We start from the raw sequence: 19752 nt of genomic DNA, 5'->3' as shown, positions 1-19752 counted from the left end.
GTTCAGAGCCTATTTGGAGGTTGTAGTATTTAATAGCCTGATGGTTGTAGGGAAGAAGCTGCTCCTTTACCTGGACATTACAGTTTACAGGCCAATGATCTGCCTTTAATAATATTACTAATGCAACTAAAACTGTTTTATAATTACCAATGCAACTGAAACACTTAATAACTTAATGAAATTAGTTCAACCATTTGTGTGATTTCTCCACAGGTTTGCGGGGAGCTCCGGGATACTCTCTGGAACAGGCTCATCATTTGCCAATTGAAATGGATCCATTGATTGGTAAATCCATTGTAGCTAATTTAAGAATGAGATGTCTTCTTTACTGTATTATGCCAAGAGCAATAATTGAAAAAAAGAACAGCAACATTTAATAATTAAATAGAACATAGAATAGTAAAGCACAGGATCAGGCCCTTCGCCACACAATGTCTGTGCTGAACATGTTCCAATTCTTATCTGTCTGCACGTAATCCATATCCCTCCATTCCCTGTATATCCATTTGCCTACCCAAAATTGTCTTAAATGCCACTATCGTATCTGCCTCCACCACCATGCCTGGCAGCAGGTTCACGGTACTCACCACCCTCTGTGTATAAAACTTGCCCTGCACATCTCCTTTAAACTTTGTCCCTCTCACCTTAAATATATGCTCTCTAGTCATTGATATTTCTCTGCTGGGAAAAGGTTCTGACTGTCTACCATACCTATTCCTCCCATAATTTTACATAGTTCTATCAGGTCTCCCCTCAACCTCTGATGTTCCTGAGAAAACAATCCAAGTTTGTCGAACCTCACCTTATAGCTAATACCTTCTAATCCAGACAGCATCTGGGTAAACCCCTTCAGCAACCACTCCAGAACTTCATGGGAAACATGTTCTGACTATCTACCCTATCTAAAAGCAAATCAAGTTGATTTTTTTTTTGTGCTAAAATTAGCAAAAGTATTTTGGCAGTCAATTTAAAATTTGACCTTTAACAGCAAAATATCTTAGCATTAGTTATCATCCTTATTTAATGTCAGAGTTACCAGTGGTTCTGTAAAGAATTGCCATCAGGCAGCAGTCCTTATAGCGGTATTGTACATCAATCCCTGTGTCGTAGGGTTTCCTGCCACTAAAACAATTAACCACCATCATCCTTTACCTCCCAGTATTACCAAGCCACACTTGGAAACAATTTACTAACTACCCTTGGATCCCATGATCTCAAACTATTTAGACCAGTTTTCCATGTGGGACCTGCCTCTTGCAATCTTTTCTGATAATTTCCCCACCACTAATATTACGACCCACAGGCCTGTAGCTATCTGAATTATCAAATATAAATAATCAGTTTGAATTTTTTGATGATGGAAGTGCAGTTGACATAGTCTACATGAACTTCAGTAAGACCTGGCCAGATGGTGGTGGAGGCAGATATGAATGTGGCGTTTAAGATGCATGTGGATATGCAGGGAATGGAGCGATATGGATCATGTCCAGGCAGATGAGTTCAGTTAAACTTGGCATCATGTTCGGCATGGACATTGTGGGTCGAAGAGCCTGTTCCTGTGCTGTACTGATCTATGTTCTATTTTCTAAGGGTCCCACACAGAAAATTTGTCAATGTTTGGAGTTCATGGGATCCAAGAATAATTGGCACATTATATCCAAAACTGGCTTGGCAATAGAAAGCGAATGTTGTTTCTGGGACTGGAAGTCTGTGACATCAGAATTGGTGGTGGAACCCTGACTATTTTGTATACAGACTACACTTGGAGTGAAAATGTTTCCACTGAGGTCCCTCTTAAATCTTTCCCCTCTCACCTTAAGCCTATGCCCTCTAGTTTTAGAACCCTCCACTCTTGGAAAAAGACTAGGCATTCACTTTATCCATGCCCCTCATGATCTTGTACTCCTACTCATTTGAGGTAAACAAAATTATTACAGACCTAGGTATACACTAACAGATAGTAAAAAATTGTCGCCATTGCAGCGATACCCAAAACTATACAGATTGAGGGCAGGGGTGAGAGTTTGCAAGGTGACCATAATGGAGAGGTTACAGTGTGTAACAATGCTGAGAACTATATCTTGAACTCTGTATCTTATCCCTTGCTCTACCTATTGTTTCACTTGATTATATATTGCATGATATATCTGATCTGTTTGGATAGCATGCAAAACAAAGCTTTTCACTGTACCTCGGTACACGTTGCAATAATGAACCTAAATCTAAAGGATCCGAGGGGAAATTTTCTGCACCCAGAGGTTGTCTGGGATATGCAATTCACGGCCTAAGTGTTTTCACAACGTTGAGGAAGTATCTAGATGTGGAGTTGAGTCAGGAAGGGATATAAACTACAGGCAAAGTTCTGCTAAATAGGACTAATGTAAATAGGTACCTGTGGTAGGCATGGTCCAAATAGCCTCTTTCAGTTCTGTGACATTATGGCTCGATAATTTGTTTCTAGATTTTAAACAGCATAAATCTCATAACAGTATTAGCCACAGATATGGGATTAATATGGGATAGGACTGTTGAGTGATTTTAAAACATTGCAAGTCAAACACACTGTTACACATCATCGATATTCTTAGCTATTCAGTGGAAAACATTTGCTATTATAATCTTTGATTATGTAATTTAAACTTATCATGCTCTTCAAATCCATCAATGCACTTACTCATCCCTACCTATACACATCAAATCCATCTATGTACTTGCTCAACCCTATTTATGCACACCATCACCAGCCAAATCAGCCTCAGGTCTTGCATTCCTACAATTCTGAGAGCATAGACATTCCTGTTTCCTTTGCCTCATGTATGGTGATTTTCTGGACCATAAACAAACTGCTTGATGTGCTTAGGGCTAAGTTGACAAACTAAGCATGGTTTTGGATGAGATGTTACAGGGGAATTGGAGTGAATTTGCAGGGCACGCTGGTCTGGTTTGACATCCTTCGACTCTCTGCTTGCTCTCAACATTGATGACAAAGTGCGAGTACTTAATGTGATATGGTCGCAGAAAGTTGGAGTCATACAACCCTGGACAGGTCCTTCTACTCAACTTGTCCATGCTGACCAAGATGTCCTATCTCAGATTGTTCTTTGCCCGTGTTTGGCTCATATGCCTTTAAACTTTTCCTATCCATTTACCAGTCCATAATGCCAAGACCATCACATATCAGCCGGCACTTAAATCAATATCTCTCCGCTGAGTTACTGCAGCACTTTATGATTTTCTTCGGCATTTTGGTAAACCTCCGCTGCACCTTTTCCAAAACTTCCACATCCTTCCTTTCATGTGGTGACCAGAACTGCACGCAGTACTCCAACTGCAGCCTAACCAAAGTCCCATAAAGCTGCATCATGACTAACACTCAGTGTCCAGCTCAATGAAAGCGAGTATACCATAGGCCTTCTTTACCATTTTATCTACTGCGTTGCCACTTTCAGGGAGCTATGAACTTTGATCCCAAAATCCCTCTGTATATCAATGCTGTTCAGAGGGTGTCGCCATTAATTGTATATTTTCCCCTCACATTTGACCTTCCAATGTGCAACACCTCACACTTGCTTGGATTAAACTGCATCTGCCATTTCTTCACCAGCTGATTTGTAGCCGATTGATATCCCGCTGTATACTTTGGCAGCCTTACTCACAACCACAGCTCCAGCAATCTCAGTGTCATCTGCAAACTGCATTTGCATGGTTGGCTAATAGAGAAGAAGTGACCTGTTCATATTGATTCAGAACTGCCTTACTGCTAGAAGACATAGGGTTGTGGTGGAAGGACAATACTCAGGCTGGAAGTCTGTGAGTGCAGGAGGATGAAGGGTGATCTTATAGAGGTGCATACGATCATGAAAGGAATAGATGGTGGTGAATGCACAATGTCTTTTACCCAGTGTAGGGGAATCGAGAACCAGACGACCGAGGTTTCATGTGTGAGGGGAAAGATTTAATAGGAATCTGAGGGTCAACTTTTTTACATAAAGGGCGGTGGGTATATGGAACAAGTTGCCAGAGGGGATTGTTGAGATAGGTACAATCACAATGTTAAAAAAACTTATGGACAGGTACATGGATAGGATATGTTTGGTGGAATAGTGCAGATGGGACATGTTGGTATGCATGGGCAAGTTGGGCCGAAGGGCCTGATTTCCCACGCTTTATAAATCTAACCAGTAGAGTTCTGCAGGGATCGGTGCTGGGACCTCTGTTGTCTGTGATACATAAAAACGACTTGGTAGACGGGTTGGTTAGTAAGTTTGCAGATGATGCCAGGATTGCAGGGGTCGCGGACTGTCAGTGCTTCTCTATGACTTAGCTGATTGTTAACTAAAACCCAGATCGTGCAGCTGTACTGGTGGAGGTGACTCTGACAGCTGTCTGCCCCAGCCCCAGCGTGAGCTGCTGGTTGTCAGCTCTCTGTGCATGCAGTGTGGGTGTCTGCTGCTGGCCGCCAGCATCGGTTCCCCAGTGGCAGCTCGCTGCTCTTCCAGAACACCAGTGTGCACGCAGTATGACAGCAAGCCGAGCCACAACGGTGCTCCCTCACATCACACTCAGGCACCAAGATTGTAGGTGACTGCTGCTTAGTCTTTGGATTTTAGAGATACAGCACTGATAGAGGCCCTTCGGCTTCTCTGCATTCATTCTGGTGGAGTAACATAAATATTAGACGATTATGAAAAATTATGAAACTTTAGACTATAGAGATAGAGAGGAAATAGACCCTTTAGCCCACTGAGTTCGCACCGACCAGCGATCACTCCATATACACACGCTATCCTACATACGAGGGACAATTTACAATGTACTGAAGCCAATTAACATACAAACCTGTACATCTTTGGAGTGTGGGAGGAAACTGGAACACCCAGAGAAAACCCACACGGTCACAGAGAGAACGTACAAACTGCAGACTGACAGACACACAGACAGTAGTAAGGATCAAACCCAGGTCTCTGTACTGTAAGGCAGCAACTCTATCGCTCCTTTAGTTTACGACATGGAAACAGACCCTTCACCCACTGAGTCCACGCCAACCATCAATCACCCGTCCCATTTTCACATCCACTCCCTACATACTAGGTGGAATTTACAGAGGCCAATTATCCTACAAACCCACATGTCTTTGGGATGAGGGAGAAACCGGAGCACCCAGAGGAAACCCACACAGTCACAAGGAAAATGTGTAAATTCTACACAGACAGCACCTGAGGTCATGAACGAACCGGGTCTCCTGCGCTGTGAGACAGTGGCTCTATTAGCCTGATATCAGGTGCAAGGGCACTGTGTCTCCATCCCTGTCCACCTCCTCCACCTCTATTATGGCTCCTGCAGAGGCCGTGGATTTATCCTGGGCAGGTGCTCTGACTCTGGAGTGGAGAGAACAAACATAAAGACAAAGGTTTCCATACAGATTTGACAGATTATCATAAAAGGATGCGAGGCATGGATAGGGTAGACGGTCAGAATCCTTTTCCCAGGGTGGAAATGTCAAAGACTGGAGGGTACAGCTTTAAGGTGAAAGGGGCAAAGTAACCATTAGGGATGTTGCTCCAGTGCAGAGTATTGTCTGAATTGATTGGATAGCATGCAAACAAAACCCTCTTTTGCAAGGAATGTTACAAACCCTCTTTGATATGAATGAATGCATGAATTAGACAGCAGCCCCTTTGTTTAGTTTAGTTTATTTATTGTCATGTGTGCAGAGACACAGATATAGTACACAAGTACAATAGATCCTCTTCTGGAACAGCACGCAGAGAGTCGCCACGTTCTGGCGCCATTTTACAAATTCCAAGTCTCTGAAAAGTCCAATCTTGACCCAAGGAGATCTGCAATTTCATTCTTCCTCACGTTGAACCGGTTTCCTGGCAGCACTGAATTGATGAAGTAAGGGTCGGACTAGCCCAGCACGATGCCGTCGGCTCCTTCCGTGCAGCTGCCGCCGGCTGCACTCGAGCTACTCGCTCACCATGCTGCAGTAGGGCCACCCGCGGTCGCCTCCGCCAACACCACCACCTGTAAGCCTCTAATTCATTCTGGCCCATGCGTGAACAAGAGAAGTGCTGTACCATGTGCCCAAAATGTGCAAAGATAACTTTTCAACAGTCTTGATCTAAGGTTGCTTCTAACACACCACCGTATGAAAAAGTACAGTTAGCACTCCAATTTAAGAGTAATCCAATTTCTACATCATAAGATTATTTTATTCTGATTATAACAGGTATGACAATGAAAGTTAAATCTAAGAACTCGTTAACTAGGATCTTATATCTGAGTATACTCAGCCTAGTCGGTGTGGTTTCTAACGTTTCCTGTTATTTACCTGTGTTGGCAACACAGTGGCAAGCTCACCTCACCAGAGACCCAGGTTCAAACCTGACCTCAGGTGCTGCCTGTGTGGTGTTTGCACGTTCTCCCTGTGACCGCATGGGTTTCCTCCCACACCCCAAACACATGCGGGTTTGTAGGCCAATCGGCCCCCTGTAAATTGCCCCTGGTGTGTAGGGAGTGGATGAGAAAGTGAGATAACATAAAACTAGTGTGAACAGGTGATCGATGGTCGGCGGGGACTCGGTGACCCAAAGGGCCTGTTACCATGCTGTATCTTTCAATTAAAAAAAGATGGACGGGAACTGGGTTCGAACATTGTATTTGTCCCTCCCAAGGCTCTTCTGAAGAGAAGACATATTAACATTGACTTCCAGACTGATTGTTCTGCTGAGAGGTTACTAAATCAAACTGTCTTGTAGATACGGGATACTATTATATCTTTATTTTTCATCAGAAAAGCACTCAGTATTGTGGCCTTGTGTGTCAAAATGTTTTCTCTTCTTCTTTGAGTGTCTCAGTTTGCTGATTATAAAATCTCTGAAAAGTATCAGGAAAACCTCAGTGGGATACAAAAAAGAAGTCATGTGATAGAGAGCATTTCATTTACTGGGAGGAGCCACTATCTTTTAGGTTTAGGTTTGTTATTGTCACATGAACCGAGGTACAGTGAAACGCTTTATTTTGCATGCAATCCATACAGATCAGATAATACTAGAAATAAATACAATCAAGACAAACTCAAGTACAATAGATAGAGCAATGGGGAAGATACAGAGGGCAGAATATAGTTCTCAGCATTGTAGTGGTTCTATAGACAAAGTCCATTGTCCGCAATGGGGTAGAGGTGAATTGGACAGTACCCTAGCTTATGGAAGGACTGTTCAGAAGGCTAAAAGGCCTGTTCTCGTGTTGTATTCTTCTACATGCTATTGATATTTATATGTTTAATTTAAAAATCCATATGTAGTGGGATTTTAATTATAGATTATTGTTTTTTAATTAATATGTCATATTTTTATTTTATAAAATATGTTTAATAGAAAATTTATTTTAATGTTCATATTTTTATTTTATTATTTTATAATAACATATATTTTAGACATATAGTATATTATTATATATATTTTGTTTTTAATATATAATATAATTAAAAATCTTTTTTTTGCCATCGTCCTTTAAATTCCTATTTATAACTCCATGGTTCTGGCTAAGGAGTTAGTAAGAGAGGCGTACATCATAGGCCTGCCATGAAACATATGAGCTGAGAGCATTGTTTCTTTGAGCCTGTCAGGAATTTGTAGATGTTTTCCTTTGTCTCCTTGCAGCCAATAACGCCGGTGTGAACAAGAGGCAGATCACGGACCTTGTGGATCAGAGCATCCAGATTAATGCTCACTGCTTTGTTGTGACAGCAGATAATCGCTACATCCTTGTCTGTGGATTCTGGGACAAAAGTTTTCGTGTGTACTCAACCGAAACAGGTACATGCCGAGTCACCACTGAAATCCTCTGCTAAACTTACATTTTGAAACTTAGAGCAAGTGGAAATATTAAAAACAATGTGATGCTTGCAGCATTTGGGCCATGTATCTATTCATTGTGTACATGTAATTCTCTTCATTTTTATCTCTAACATACCTTACATTGCATTTTTCACTCAACATACATTACTATTAGCTAAGTCAAATTGGTAGTTTTTTGACAAAATACCATAAATATCAAAAATTTTCTGCAGAATAGGTATTCCAGTCCAAATTGATAATTGGTGCACTCTTATTTGGCCTCAAAAGTGCATCAAAAGATCACCATAAAATCCCTTTCTGGAGGCAGCCTGTAACAAGCCTTTTCAAGGATTATTAGGAACAGGTAATAAATAGAGACAGATACGAGACAGTTACCTGTCAAGTGATGGTTACCCGTCAAGATTGAATATAAAACATGTCTAACATTAATGCTCATCGCCAGGCCTGTCATTCAAATCTGAAATTTAGAAGGCGTCCGAAGAAGTGTCCCAACCCAAAATGTCACTATCCATGTCCTCCAAAGATGCTGCCTGACCCGCTGAGTTACTCCAGCACGTTGTGTTCTGTACAAGATTCCAACATTTGCAATTCCTTGTGTCTACTCTCGCTCTCTAAAATTTAGATATTGATACTACCAATGATGGTACTCTCAATTTAACTATATTTAAAGTTAGGTTTACTCAATTATATTAAAATATATATTTTTAGAACACCACAAAAGGCAAGGTCTTTTAAAAGCATCACAAAAGTGAATAAATCTAAAGAGCTGAAGGGAAAACAAATTTATTATTTGCGATATTGAGACCCAACTAAAAAGTTAATGGAGACGCAGAGAACTGCAGATGCTGAAATCTTGAGCAAAACACAAAGTGCTGGAGGACCTCAGGGGGCCAGGCAGCATCTGTGGAGTGATTGGATAGGTGACATTTTGGGTCGGGACCATTCGTCAGACTCAGACTTCAGAGTTCGAAAGAAGGGCCCTTACCCAAAATATCATCTGTCTATTTCCCTCCACAGTTGCTCCCTGCTGAGTTACTTTGTGTTTTATTGAAATTTAATAGCCCAGTCACTACCTGATCAAACCCACCATCCGGGAATGTGATTTGCTCATAGAACATGGAACAGTACAGCACAGGAACGATGTCTGTGCCGAACATGATACCAAGTTAAACAGATCTTATCTGCCTGTACACGATCCACCGCTCCACAAACATGTGCTTATGTAAATGTCCCTTAAACGGCACTATCTTATCTGCCTCCACCACCACTCCTGGTTTTACTGAACAGCTCCCGCTGGTAGGCATTAATCTTTCTCCAGGGAAATATTAAAACATTGCAACATACATGAAAAATTGTTGAGTACAAAGTCTGTAAAGAAATAACAAATTCGTTTGCAACAGTTTCAATAACACTTGGTTTGATTTATTTTTAGGAAAATTAACACAGATTGTGTTTGGACACTGGGATGTGGTCACGTGTTTGGCCAGATCAGAATCATACATTGGTGGTGATTGTTATATTGTATCGGGTTCCCGTGACGCCACACTCCTGCTCTGGTATTGGAGTGGCCGACATCACATCATTGGAGACAATCCCAACAATAGTAAGTAGCCATGGGTAGTAGTGGTGGTATCACCTGGTGGCTTTGTTTAGTTTAGTTTAGAGACACACCGCGGAAACAAGCCCTTTGGCTCATCGAATCCGTGCTAAGCAACGATCACCCCATACACTAGCACTATCCAATGCACTAGGAACAATATACAATTTGTTTTACCGAAGCCGATTAACCTACAAACCTGTACGTCATTGGACTGTGGGAGGAACCCAATGCGGTCACGGGGAGAACGTGCAAACTCTGTACAGACAGCACCCATAGTCAGGAAGAAACCCAGGTCTCTGGCGCTGTAAGGCAGCAACTCTACTGCTGCGCCTCCGTGCCTTGCTTTGTGGAGTCCAGCAGAATGGCCAGTATTTTGGCCAAACCTCCCAGAAACAAAATTTGGGGCAGCACAGTGGCGCAGCAGTAGAGTTGCTGCGTCATTGTGCCAGAGACCCGTGTTTGATCCTGATTACGGGTGCTGTCTGTACAGAGTTTGTACTGTACATTCCCTCTGTAACTATATGGGTTTTCTCCAGGTGCTCCCATTTCCTCCCATGTTTGTAGGTTAATTGGTTTTGTTAAAATTGTAAATTATCTCTAGTGTGTAGGATAGTGCTTGTGTACGGGGTGATTGCTGGTCAGCGTGGACTCAGTGTGCCGAAGGGCCTGTTCTTGCGCTGTATCTCTCTCTAAACTCTAATAAACTAAACCTTATAGATTTAAGGTGAGAGGGCAAAGATTTAATAGGAAACTAAGCGGCAATGTTTTCTCGCAGCGGGCGGTAGAGGACGTAGTTAAAGCAGGAACTATAGCAACGTTTAAAAGATACTTGGACAGGAACATATATAGGAAAGCTTTTGAGGGATATGGGCCAAATGCAGGCAGGTGGGATGTGTGTAGATGAGATATCTTGTTCAGCAAATGGGCCGAAGGCCCTCTTTCCACACTATAGGATGTGTAAATTATTATTAATTAGCTGTTTCAGCTGGTAGAACTGAAGTAGTGTTTTTAGTAGCGTTGGAGCTGTAATTAAGATTTGTAGTTTTTTCGATCTGTGAAATGAGGTTTGTTGAGGAACATAATTGGGATAATGGGAGTAATACATTTTATTAAATGCAACGTATGCCCATAAATTACAACCTAAAAATAAAGGGGAAAGATGTGTTTTGCATTGCTTTACCTAGTTAACAATTTATTGAAGGTTAACTGGATTGCCTAACATTTTACAAAATATTAGTGATTTATTCGAGATATTTCATTGTAACAAATTGTCTCTCTTTATAATATTTAGAAATAATGTCCACAGAAGGAGAACTGCTCACTATGATTTTTATGGTTTATTCATACATATTGGGTGTTATGAATGAACAAAAAGGATTTTTTTAAAATGTGCAACTAGATGACTGTTTATTCCAAACAAAATGATAAAAATATATTTTAAACAATCAGGTACCGCAGCTGGTAGAGATGCTGGCTTGCAGCGCAAGAGACCCTGGTTCAATCCAGACCTCGGGTGCTGTCTATATGGAGTTTGCACATTCTCCCTGTGACCGCGTGGGTTTCCTACCACATCACAAAGACGTGTGGGTTTGTAAATTAATTATGTAAATTGCACCTAGTGTGTAAGGAGTGGGTGAGAAAGTGAGATTATATCGCACTAATATGATCGAAGGTCGGTGTGGACTCGCTGGGCCGAAGAGCCTATTTCCATGCGCTATCTATAAAACTACAACTAAAGGCTTCCAACAACTTCCAAGCAAGGTAAAATGTCGGAAACGTTGATAGCAGACTTAATCATTGCATCTAAATGTTAACACAGGCAAGTAGATGAAGCTATTTGATGGCTTTTGTTACTAAAACAAAATTATTCCTAATAATCTCATATCTAGAGCTACCTTGAAATGTTGAACATTCAATGGAGTTATCACACAAGCTGATGTCTGTTGGCAGAGTTGAGCGTTGTAATGCAATACTGCAGAGGCTAACCTGTTTACTTAATTAGTGTCTCTATATTTATTCAGCAGTGTGACATTTTCAGTTTAATATCCTCACTTTTAAATCATAGCAGTTTTCCTTTGAAAATGTATCAGACCCCATAGCAATAACTGAGCCAGTAAGTGTTTGTGGTTTACCCAAAGGGATGCATGCTAGCTTCACAACCTGGTACATGACCAGCTGGGATGGTTCCCTTTTATCTCCACACTTCCCATCCCCCCCCCCCCCCCCCCCCGTTCCTTTCCTCCTTTCCACCCATATACCCATATCTTTCCCTCCAGCTATACATTTCACTCCTGTCATCTTATCTGACATCGTTTTGTCTCCTTTTCTCCTCTAGCCTTTGTCTCTTACTCCACCCATCAGCTAATCAATCCCCACCCGCCTCACCTGTATCCACCTATCACTGGCCAGGCTTTGTCCCACCCCATCTCTCTTTTCCAGCTTTCTCTCCCTACTCCAACAGTCTGAAGCATGGTCCAGACCTGAGACATTTATGCCCCTGTCCCACTTAGGAAACCCGAACGGAAGCCTCTGGAGACTTTGCGCCCCACCCAAGGTTTCCGTGCAGTTCCCGGAGGTTGCAGGTGGTTGCCGGAGGTTGCACGTAGTGGAAGCAGGTAGGGAGACTGACAAAAACCTCTGGGACCTCCGGGAACCGCACGGAAACCTTGGGTGGGGCGCAAAGTCTCCAGAGGTTTCCTTTCAGGTTTCCTAAGTGGGACAGGGGCATCAATTATACAGTAACATATTGGCACCTTACAATAGAGACATAAGGAACTGCAGGAGCTAGAATCTTGAGCAAAACACAAAGTGCTGGAGTAACTAAGCGGATCATTATCTGTGGAGATAATGGACAGGCGATGTTTTGGGTCAGGACAATCATTCCAAGGAATAGACCCGACCCAAAACATCACCAGTCCTTTCCCTCCCCAAATGCTGCCTGACCCGCTGAGTATCTCCAGTACTTTATGTTTTGCCCAAGATAACCAATGGGGTTGTTAATATGGAAAGAAGGTCTTATTCATACTTTTCCCTCACCAGCTTACTATCCAATGATATGAAATTAGAATTCTCTAATTTCAAGTAATATTTATATATTACAACGAAGACTTGTCCCACTGCAGTCATTTCACTTCTCCTCTCATTGGGTAGAAGATATAGAGACTTTAAAACACGCACTACCAGACTCAGGAACAGCTTCTTCCCCTCTGTTATCAGGCTTCTGAACAGTTCTTCCAAAAGATCCTATAGCGGAGCAAGATAGATCACTCCTTCTAAATGCAATGGGCTGACGTGTAGTACGCAACAGAGCGGAACGTGGGCCTTTTTTTCATCCATTTCAGTAACCCGACCCTACCCGACTCGCTGTGTAATCAACATTGCGGGTGAACAGTTTGTGTTAATAAATTAAAATTCTGAAAACGAGAAGATTTTTACCAAATAACTTATTTTTATGAGGACCGTAACCGGCTTACAAGGAGCTGATTATTGACTTCAGGAGGTCCCATAATGGAGAATACGCCCCAATCTCCATTTACGGGGAAAGTGTGGAGAGAGTGTCCAGCTTTAAGTTTCTGGGCACTCACATTTCAGAGGACCTCACATGGTCCACCGACACCGCTGCGCTGGTCAAGAAGGCACAGCAACGACTGTTCTTCCTGAGGACATTAAAAAAGACTGGTCTGCCCCAACAGCTGCTGACAACGTTCTACCGCTGCACCACAGAGAGAATATTAATGTATGGCATCTCTGTGTGGTATCTCAGCTGCACGGAGATGGAGAGGAGAGCTCTTCAGCGCGTCGTCCACAGAGCGCAGAGGATTATTGGGACACAGCTACCAGCCTTGGAGGGCATCTACCACACACGGTGCCTCAGGAAGGCCGTCAGCATCCATAAAGACTCCTCACACCCTTGTAATGGACTGTTCGAACTACTTCCCTCCGGCAGACGTTACAAGGCCTTCTACGCCCGAACCTCCAGACTCAGAAACAGCTTTATTCCCAGAGCTATAGCAGCTCTGAACCGGCCCTGCTGAGTGCTCCCCATCCCCCCTGGACTGTCTCCCTTGGATGGTCACGTCACACAGCTTATTTATTTATTTTACTTTTTTTTCACATCGGTTGGAAGCTGCATACTAAATCTCGTTGCACTGATATGCAATGACAATAAAATATATTATTATTATTATTATTATTCCGTCTCCGCACTAGTATCCTATGGGATCTTTGGTGCGGTGACGGAAGCCGATTACGGAAATGGGGCTGAAAATTACCCATGAATCTGCCCATGACCGTACTACTATGTCTTTTTCGTCGAGTGAGCTATCTTGCTCGCTATAGGATCTTTGGTTCATTCATAAGCTAGGGTACTGTCCCATTCACCTCTACCCTATTGCAGACATTGGACTTTATCTCTGGCACTGATGCTTCACAATGCTGAGAACTATGTTCTGCACTCTGTATCTTCCCCTTTACTCCACCTAATATACATGAGTTTGACCTGATTGTATTCATGTTTAGTATCAGCCATGATCATATTGAATGGCGGTGAGGCTCGAAGGGCCGAATGGCCTACTCCTGCACCTATTTTCTATGTTTCTATTATCTAATCTGTTTGGATTGCATACAAAACTCTACCTCGGAAAATGTAACAATAATAAACCTAAACCTCACCATAAGAATCTGTGCAAAGTCTGCAAGTATTCACAGTTCAGATTCAGCTCTAATTGAAGCTGTACTTCAAAGGTAACCGAAGGATTGCTTCTTTGTGCTGAATGCGAGGGAACATGGGACAGGAAACCAGAGCAGATAAATATGTGACTGAAAGGATGGTACCGATGGAAGAAAATTGGAACTTGACATATATGGAACTGAATTATATGATCAGTTTGTATAACATTCAAAACAAAGCCTTTCTCTGTACCTCTGAAAATAATAAACCTAACAGCAATAAACACACGACAATAATAAACCTGAACCTACGCCATAAGAATCTGTGACAATAAAAACTATTAACATTCTCTATCATGCACTACAATGTTGAGAACATGTTCTGCACTCTATATCTTCCTCTTTGCTCTATCTGTTCTATTTGAGTTTGGCTTGATTGTATTTATATATATATTAACCGATTTGATTGGATTGCATGCAAAACAAAGTTTTTCACTGTTCCTCGGTACACGTAACTATAATCAACTTCAACAATAATATGTGCAACTTCATTCTGGATGACAGCCTTCCTGTCCACAGCTCCACACTCCTCCTCCCATACCGTCCCACTCCACAACAACAACAACAAAACCCCATGCTTGCTGCTCCTCAGAGGTGTCTAATGAGAAATGTCAGATGAAATCTCTCTAATCAATGGATCCTCTGGCTCTTGGGACAAAGTGTGAATTGAATTGATCCCTTCAAGAGAACAGCAGTCAAAGGCTGAATGCAATATATTGCAAAGAAATGCTCTGGAGGATTCTATGCCAAGTGCAACACACCTGCCTGACAATAAAAGATTCCATCGCTCCTGTTCCAACACAACATGTCGGAGCCTTGCAGCCTCGCCATAGCGACCAGCAGCTTCAATTAGAGAGTGTAAATTATTTTTTATCACTTTTAAATTAGCTTTCTTTTCTATGATGAATTATTCTGCATCAGATTAATGCATTTGTCTTTTAACCTCTGACAGATCTATCACAATTTCACCTTGATAAACTCTAAATGCGTCACATATTGTCAATATACCACAGAATTCAAACATTGAATTTCCAAAGAAGTGATAATAATTTAAGATCAAACTGAACTGTGAACTATTTATAGATTTTCCACAGGTTATTATTATTCACGTGTATCAAGTACAATGAAAAGCTTTGTTTTGCATTTTATCCCAGCAGATCAGATAATACCATACATAAATACAATCGTCAATCTCACGTACAATAGATAGAGTAAAGAGAAAGATACTAAATTAAATAAAGCATTTGCTGGTTCTTTTTTGATTAACTATATTTTTGTTTAATAGTTTATTGTTTTTTTTTTCCCCATTTTAAGTTTCTACTTTCTGTTCATTTAATCAATAGAGTACCTCGGTATTGCAATGATAAAGTTACCAGACCACAATCCAGAGTAGATAAAAAATGCTGGAGAAACTCAGCGGGTGAGGCAGCATCTATGGAGAGAAGGAATAGGTGACGTTTCGGGTCGAGACCCTTCTTCAGACTGATGTCGGGGGGGGGGGGGGGGGGGAAAAAAAAGAAAGGAAGAGGAGGAGTGGGACGGGGAAGGGGAGTGGAAGGAGTAGCAATGGGAAAATTTTGAGATGGAAAAATCAAGGGAGAATCAGATAAGCATAAAAAGAAGTTTAATTTGACTACCTTTCAAATAATGGAGAAGTCAGGCAACTTTTAAAGCGCAAATAAGCATTTTGATTACTTTCCATTCTACCATAGAGATATAAAGTCTATAATAGATTTGAATATTTGTATTTCTATGATTCTACAGACCTTGGCTAGGAACCTGGGGCTCACCAAAATTGTTCCCATTTGAGCCCCGCTCCTCCTAAGGCCAGCCCTGCTTGGGGGACTCTGTTTCTTCAGCTTCACAGTCGGCTAGATGGTCCATCGCTGGCCTTGAATACAAAACTGCAGTTGGCAAGGATGTTGGCAAGGAACCGCACTAAATGGCGGTCAGGAATGGTGCGGAGGAGCTTCAAGATCAGGCCCTGGTGCCGCACTGTATTGTAGGCAGCGGTGAGGTCCACCAGTGTGACGTCCGCCTTGTGACCCTTTTCAAAACTGTCTTCGATGTCATTGGTCAGTTTGACTATTTGATGGGTAGTGCAGCATCCATGACAAAATCCGGCTTGTTCAGTGGGTAGTTGGGGGTCGACGATTGGATCGAGCCGAGCCAGTAGAAGCATTGACTATAAGTCAAGAAGTCATGATGCAACTTTGTAGGTCTTTATCCCACTTTCTAATTCACTCCTAACACACTAGGGGCAATTTACAGAGGGTCAATTAACCTACAAACCCGCGCATCTCTGTGACTATGGAGGCAACCAGAGCACCCAGATGACAATCACACAATCATGGGGAGAACATGCAAACTTCACATGCACAGACAGCACCCGAGGTCAGGATTGAACCCCGGTATCTGATGTTGTGAGGCAGCAGCTCTACCAGCTGTGCTACTGTGCTGCCCAATTTTAATCAAAGTTTTTAAATCGAAAGCTGAAATATGTTCTGAGTAGAATATTGGTGTTGTACAACATGTTTGATTTTTATCTTTCAGGTGATTACCCTGCACCGCGAGCAGTGTTGACCGGACATGACCATGAGGTGGTGTCTGTATCTGTGTGTGCCGAACTGGGCCTTGTCATCAGTGGGGCGAGAGGTGAGCAAGCAGGCCTTGTAGAAATACCACCACCGGATGTTACCTGCACGATCCCTGCATTCCCTTCAGTACAATTGAATTCCGTGGGGCCCCTCAACTGTAAAATAAACAGCTTCACAATCCCTTCAAAAGCCACACAGTGCTGGAGTAACTCAGCGGGTCAGGCAGCATCTCTGGAGAACGTGAATAAGTGACATTTCTAGTTTAGTTTACTGTCATGTGCACCGGGATACAATGACAAGCTTTTGTTGCTTGCTAACCAATCAGCAGAAAGACTATACATGATTACAATCAAACCACCAACAGTGTACAGATAAAGGGAATAATGTGAATAACATTTACTCCAAGATAGTAAAGTCCAATCAAAGATTGTCCGAGGGTCTCCAATGAGGTAGATAATAGCTCAGAACTGCTCTCTAATTGTTGGTTGGTGGTTCAATTGCCTGATAACAGCTGGGAAGAAACTGTCTCTGAATCTGTAGGGATGTGTTTTCACACTTCTGTGCCTCTGGCCTGTTAGGAGAGGGGAGGAGTGGCCAGGGTGAGACTCGTACTTGATTATGCCGGTGACTGATTTTCAGACAGATTATGGTGGGTGCGGGTTTGGAGATAGCTGGAGGAGAGGATGAGGACAAAGGCTGCCAAGTGATGTGGATGCAAGTGAGTGACAAGGTTTGATTGGCAGATGGTTGGGCAAAGGTCAGAGATGAAAAGACAAATAGTGTGAGATAAAGATAGAAGAGGTGCGAATTGTAAAGCCAGAGGAAAGAATAAAGGTGGAAAGAGCTAATTATGTCATGCTCAATTATTAGTCAAACAGCTAATTATTAGTCATGACATTTAAACTTCCTACACCACCATTTCGCTTTAGGATCATAGAGTCCTTCAATGCGGAAACAGGCCTATTTGCCCACGCTGACCAAGATGCCCATCCACACTAAACTCACTTGCCTGCATTTGGCACATATCCATCTAAACCTTTCCTATCCATGTACATGTCCAAATGTCTTTTAAATGTTGTTATGTAATGTATTTGTGTGTAATGTATGGATTTGTGTGTAATGTATGGATTTGTGTGTAATGTATGGCTGCAGAAACGGCATTTCGTTTGGACCTCTAGGGGTCCAAATGACAATTAAATTGACTCTTGACTCTTGACTCTTGTTATAATACCTCCCTCAACTACCTCCTCTGGCAATTAGGTCCATATACCCACTACCCTTTGTGTGAAAAAGATGAGCCCTCAGGTTCCTATTAAATCTTGCCCCTCATACCTTAAACCTATGTTCACTGGTTCTGATTCCTCTACTCTGAGTAAAAGACTGTAAATTTACCCTATCTATTCTCCTCATGGTTTAATACACCCCTGTAAAATCATCTCTCAGCCTCCTGCACTCCAATGAATGAAATCCTAGCCTGTTCAACCTCTCCCTATAGCTCTTTCCCTCTCACCTAAAACCTAAAACTAAAACCTAAACCGTCCTCTGGTTCATGGTTTCGCCAACCCTAGTTAAAAGACTCTGTCCGTTAACCCTATATTATCTGCTCATAATTTTAGTATCTAAATTATGGGAGGTGTGGAAGGGGTAGGCAATCAGAATTATTTTCCGAGGATGAAAGATCAAATATTAAAGGGCAAGGCTCTAAGTTGAGAGGGACAACGTTTAAAGGAGATGTGTACAAGAGGGTGCCTGAAACGTACCACCAGGGGTGATGGTGGAGGCAGATATCTTAGTAGCATTTAAAAGACTTTTGGATAAGCACATGGGTATGGAGGGATATGGGTTATGTAGATGTTATGATCTTGGCATCATGTTTGGCACAGATATTGTGGGCCGAAGGGCCTGTTCTTGTGCAGTATTGTTCTATGTTCCATGATGTTATACACCTCGATAAAATCACCCCTCAGCCTCCAGCAGTCCAAGCAATATATTCCTATAAAGAGTTGGAGATTGTCCTGAACTTGCCCCGTGTTCTTTTGCAGAAGGCCCATGCCTGGTGCACACCATCACAGGAGACCTGCTCAGAGCCTTGGAGGGCCCCGAGAACTGTATCTACCCGCGACTCATCTCTGTGTCCAGCGAAGGCCACTGTATCATCTACTATGAACGAGGAAGGTTCTGTAACTTTAGCATCAACGGCAAGTTGTTAGGGCAGATGGAGACCAATGACTCAACAAGAGTAAGTTTCACTGGAAGCAACCCCATCGTTTTACAGGTCTTTTGGTTCTTCATGTGCCCCTCATCTGTAGTTTAGTTTAGAAATACAGCATGGAAACATGCCCTTCGGCCCACCATCCATTGGTCATCATTCTTTAAATTGTTATTAGTTTCTTTCATTTTCAGTATTCAAATATTATTTTGTCAGTGACAAAATGAAGCATCTTGGGTTTGCACTACATGATCCAAATTCCACCCTTCACCATCCCAGGTGACAAAGTATTTGTAACCGTACACAAAGATGGTGTTTAAGGGGTTTTTAGATAGGCTCATGGATATGCAGGGAATGGAGGGATATGGATCATGTGTCGGCAGCGGAGATTAGTTTAACTTGGCGTCGTGTTCCCCACAGACATTGGGGGCCAAAGGGCCTGATCCTGTACTGTTCTGTGTTCGATGTTCTCTGTCTCAATTTCAGATTTGGTCAGCATCACAATCATGAGGTCCACTCAAGGTCAAGCTTTGTCCACACTACTGTGGTCACACATCACAATCTTCGCTCTCTTTAAGTGTCAGACAAAGTCGCCCTTACCTTCAGAAGCGTTTAAGTACTCTTTAACCATTAAATGATTAATCACGATCATGAGAGGAATAGTTGGGGAGAAATTGAGCAGGCTAGGATTTTATTGCTTGGAAAGCAGGAGGATGGGGAAATCTTATAGAGATAAAAGATTATGAGATGAAT

At 42.2% G+C, this 19752-nt stretch overlaps 1 protein-coding gene across 3 annotated transcripts in view; it reads left to right on the top strand.

Moving 5' to 3' along the window:
* nbeaa (neurobeachin a) overlaps positions 1 to 19752 on the top strand; it is a 534111-nt gene that overhangs the window by 510055 nt on the left and 4304 nt on the right. For all 3 annotated transcript variants that reach the window (XM_055636835.1, XM_055636837.1, XM_055636834.1), the window contains 5 exons: positions 214 to 285; positions 7668 to 7823; positions 9298 to 9468; positions 16747 to 16848; positions 18833 to 19029. In XM_055636835.1, coding sequence (XP_055492810.1) covers positions 214 to 285; positions 7668 to 7823; positions 9298 to 9468; positions 16747 to 16848; positions 18833 to 19029 — 698 coding nt within the window. The remainder of the gene's footprint in view (positions 1 to 213; positions 286 to 7667; positions 7824 to 9297; positions 9469 to 16746; positions 16849 to 18832; positions 19030 to 19752) is intronic.

This window comes from Leucoraja erinacea, chromosome 6 (genome assembly GCF_028641065.1).
Source record: "Leucoraja erinacea ecotype New England chromosome 6, Leri_hhj_1, whole genome shotgun sequence".
NCBI classification, from domain to species: domain Eukaryota; kingdom Metazoa; phylum Chordata; class Chondrichthyes; order Rajiformes; family Rajidae; genus Leucoraja; species Leucoraja erinaceus.
Note: the sequence above shows the minus strand (reverse complement) of the source record. Positions and strands in the feature narration are given on the sequence as shown.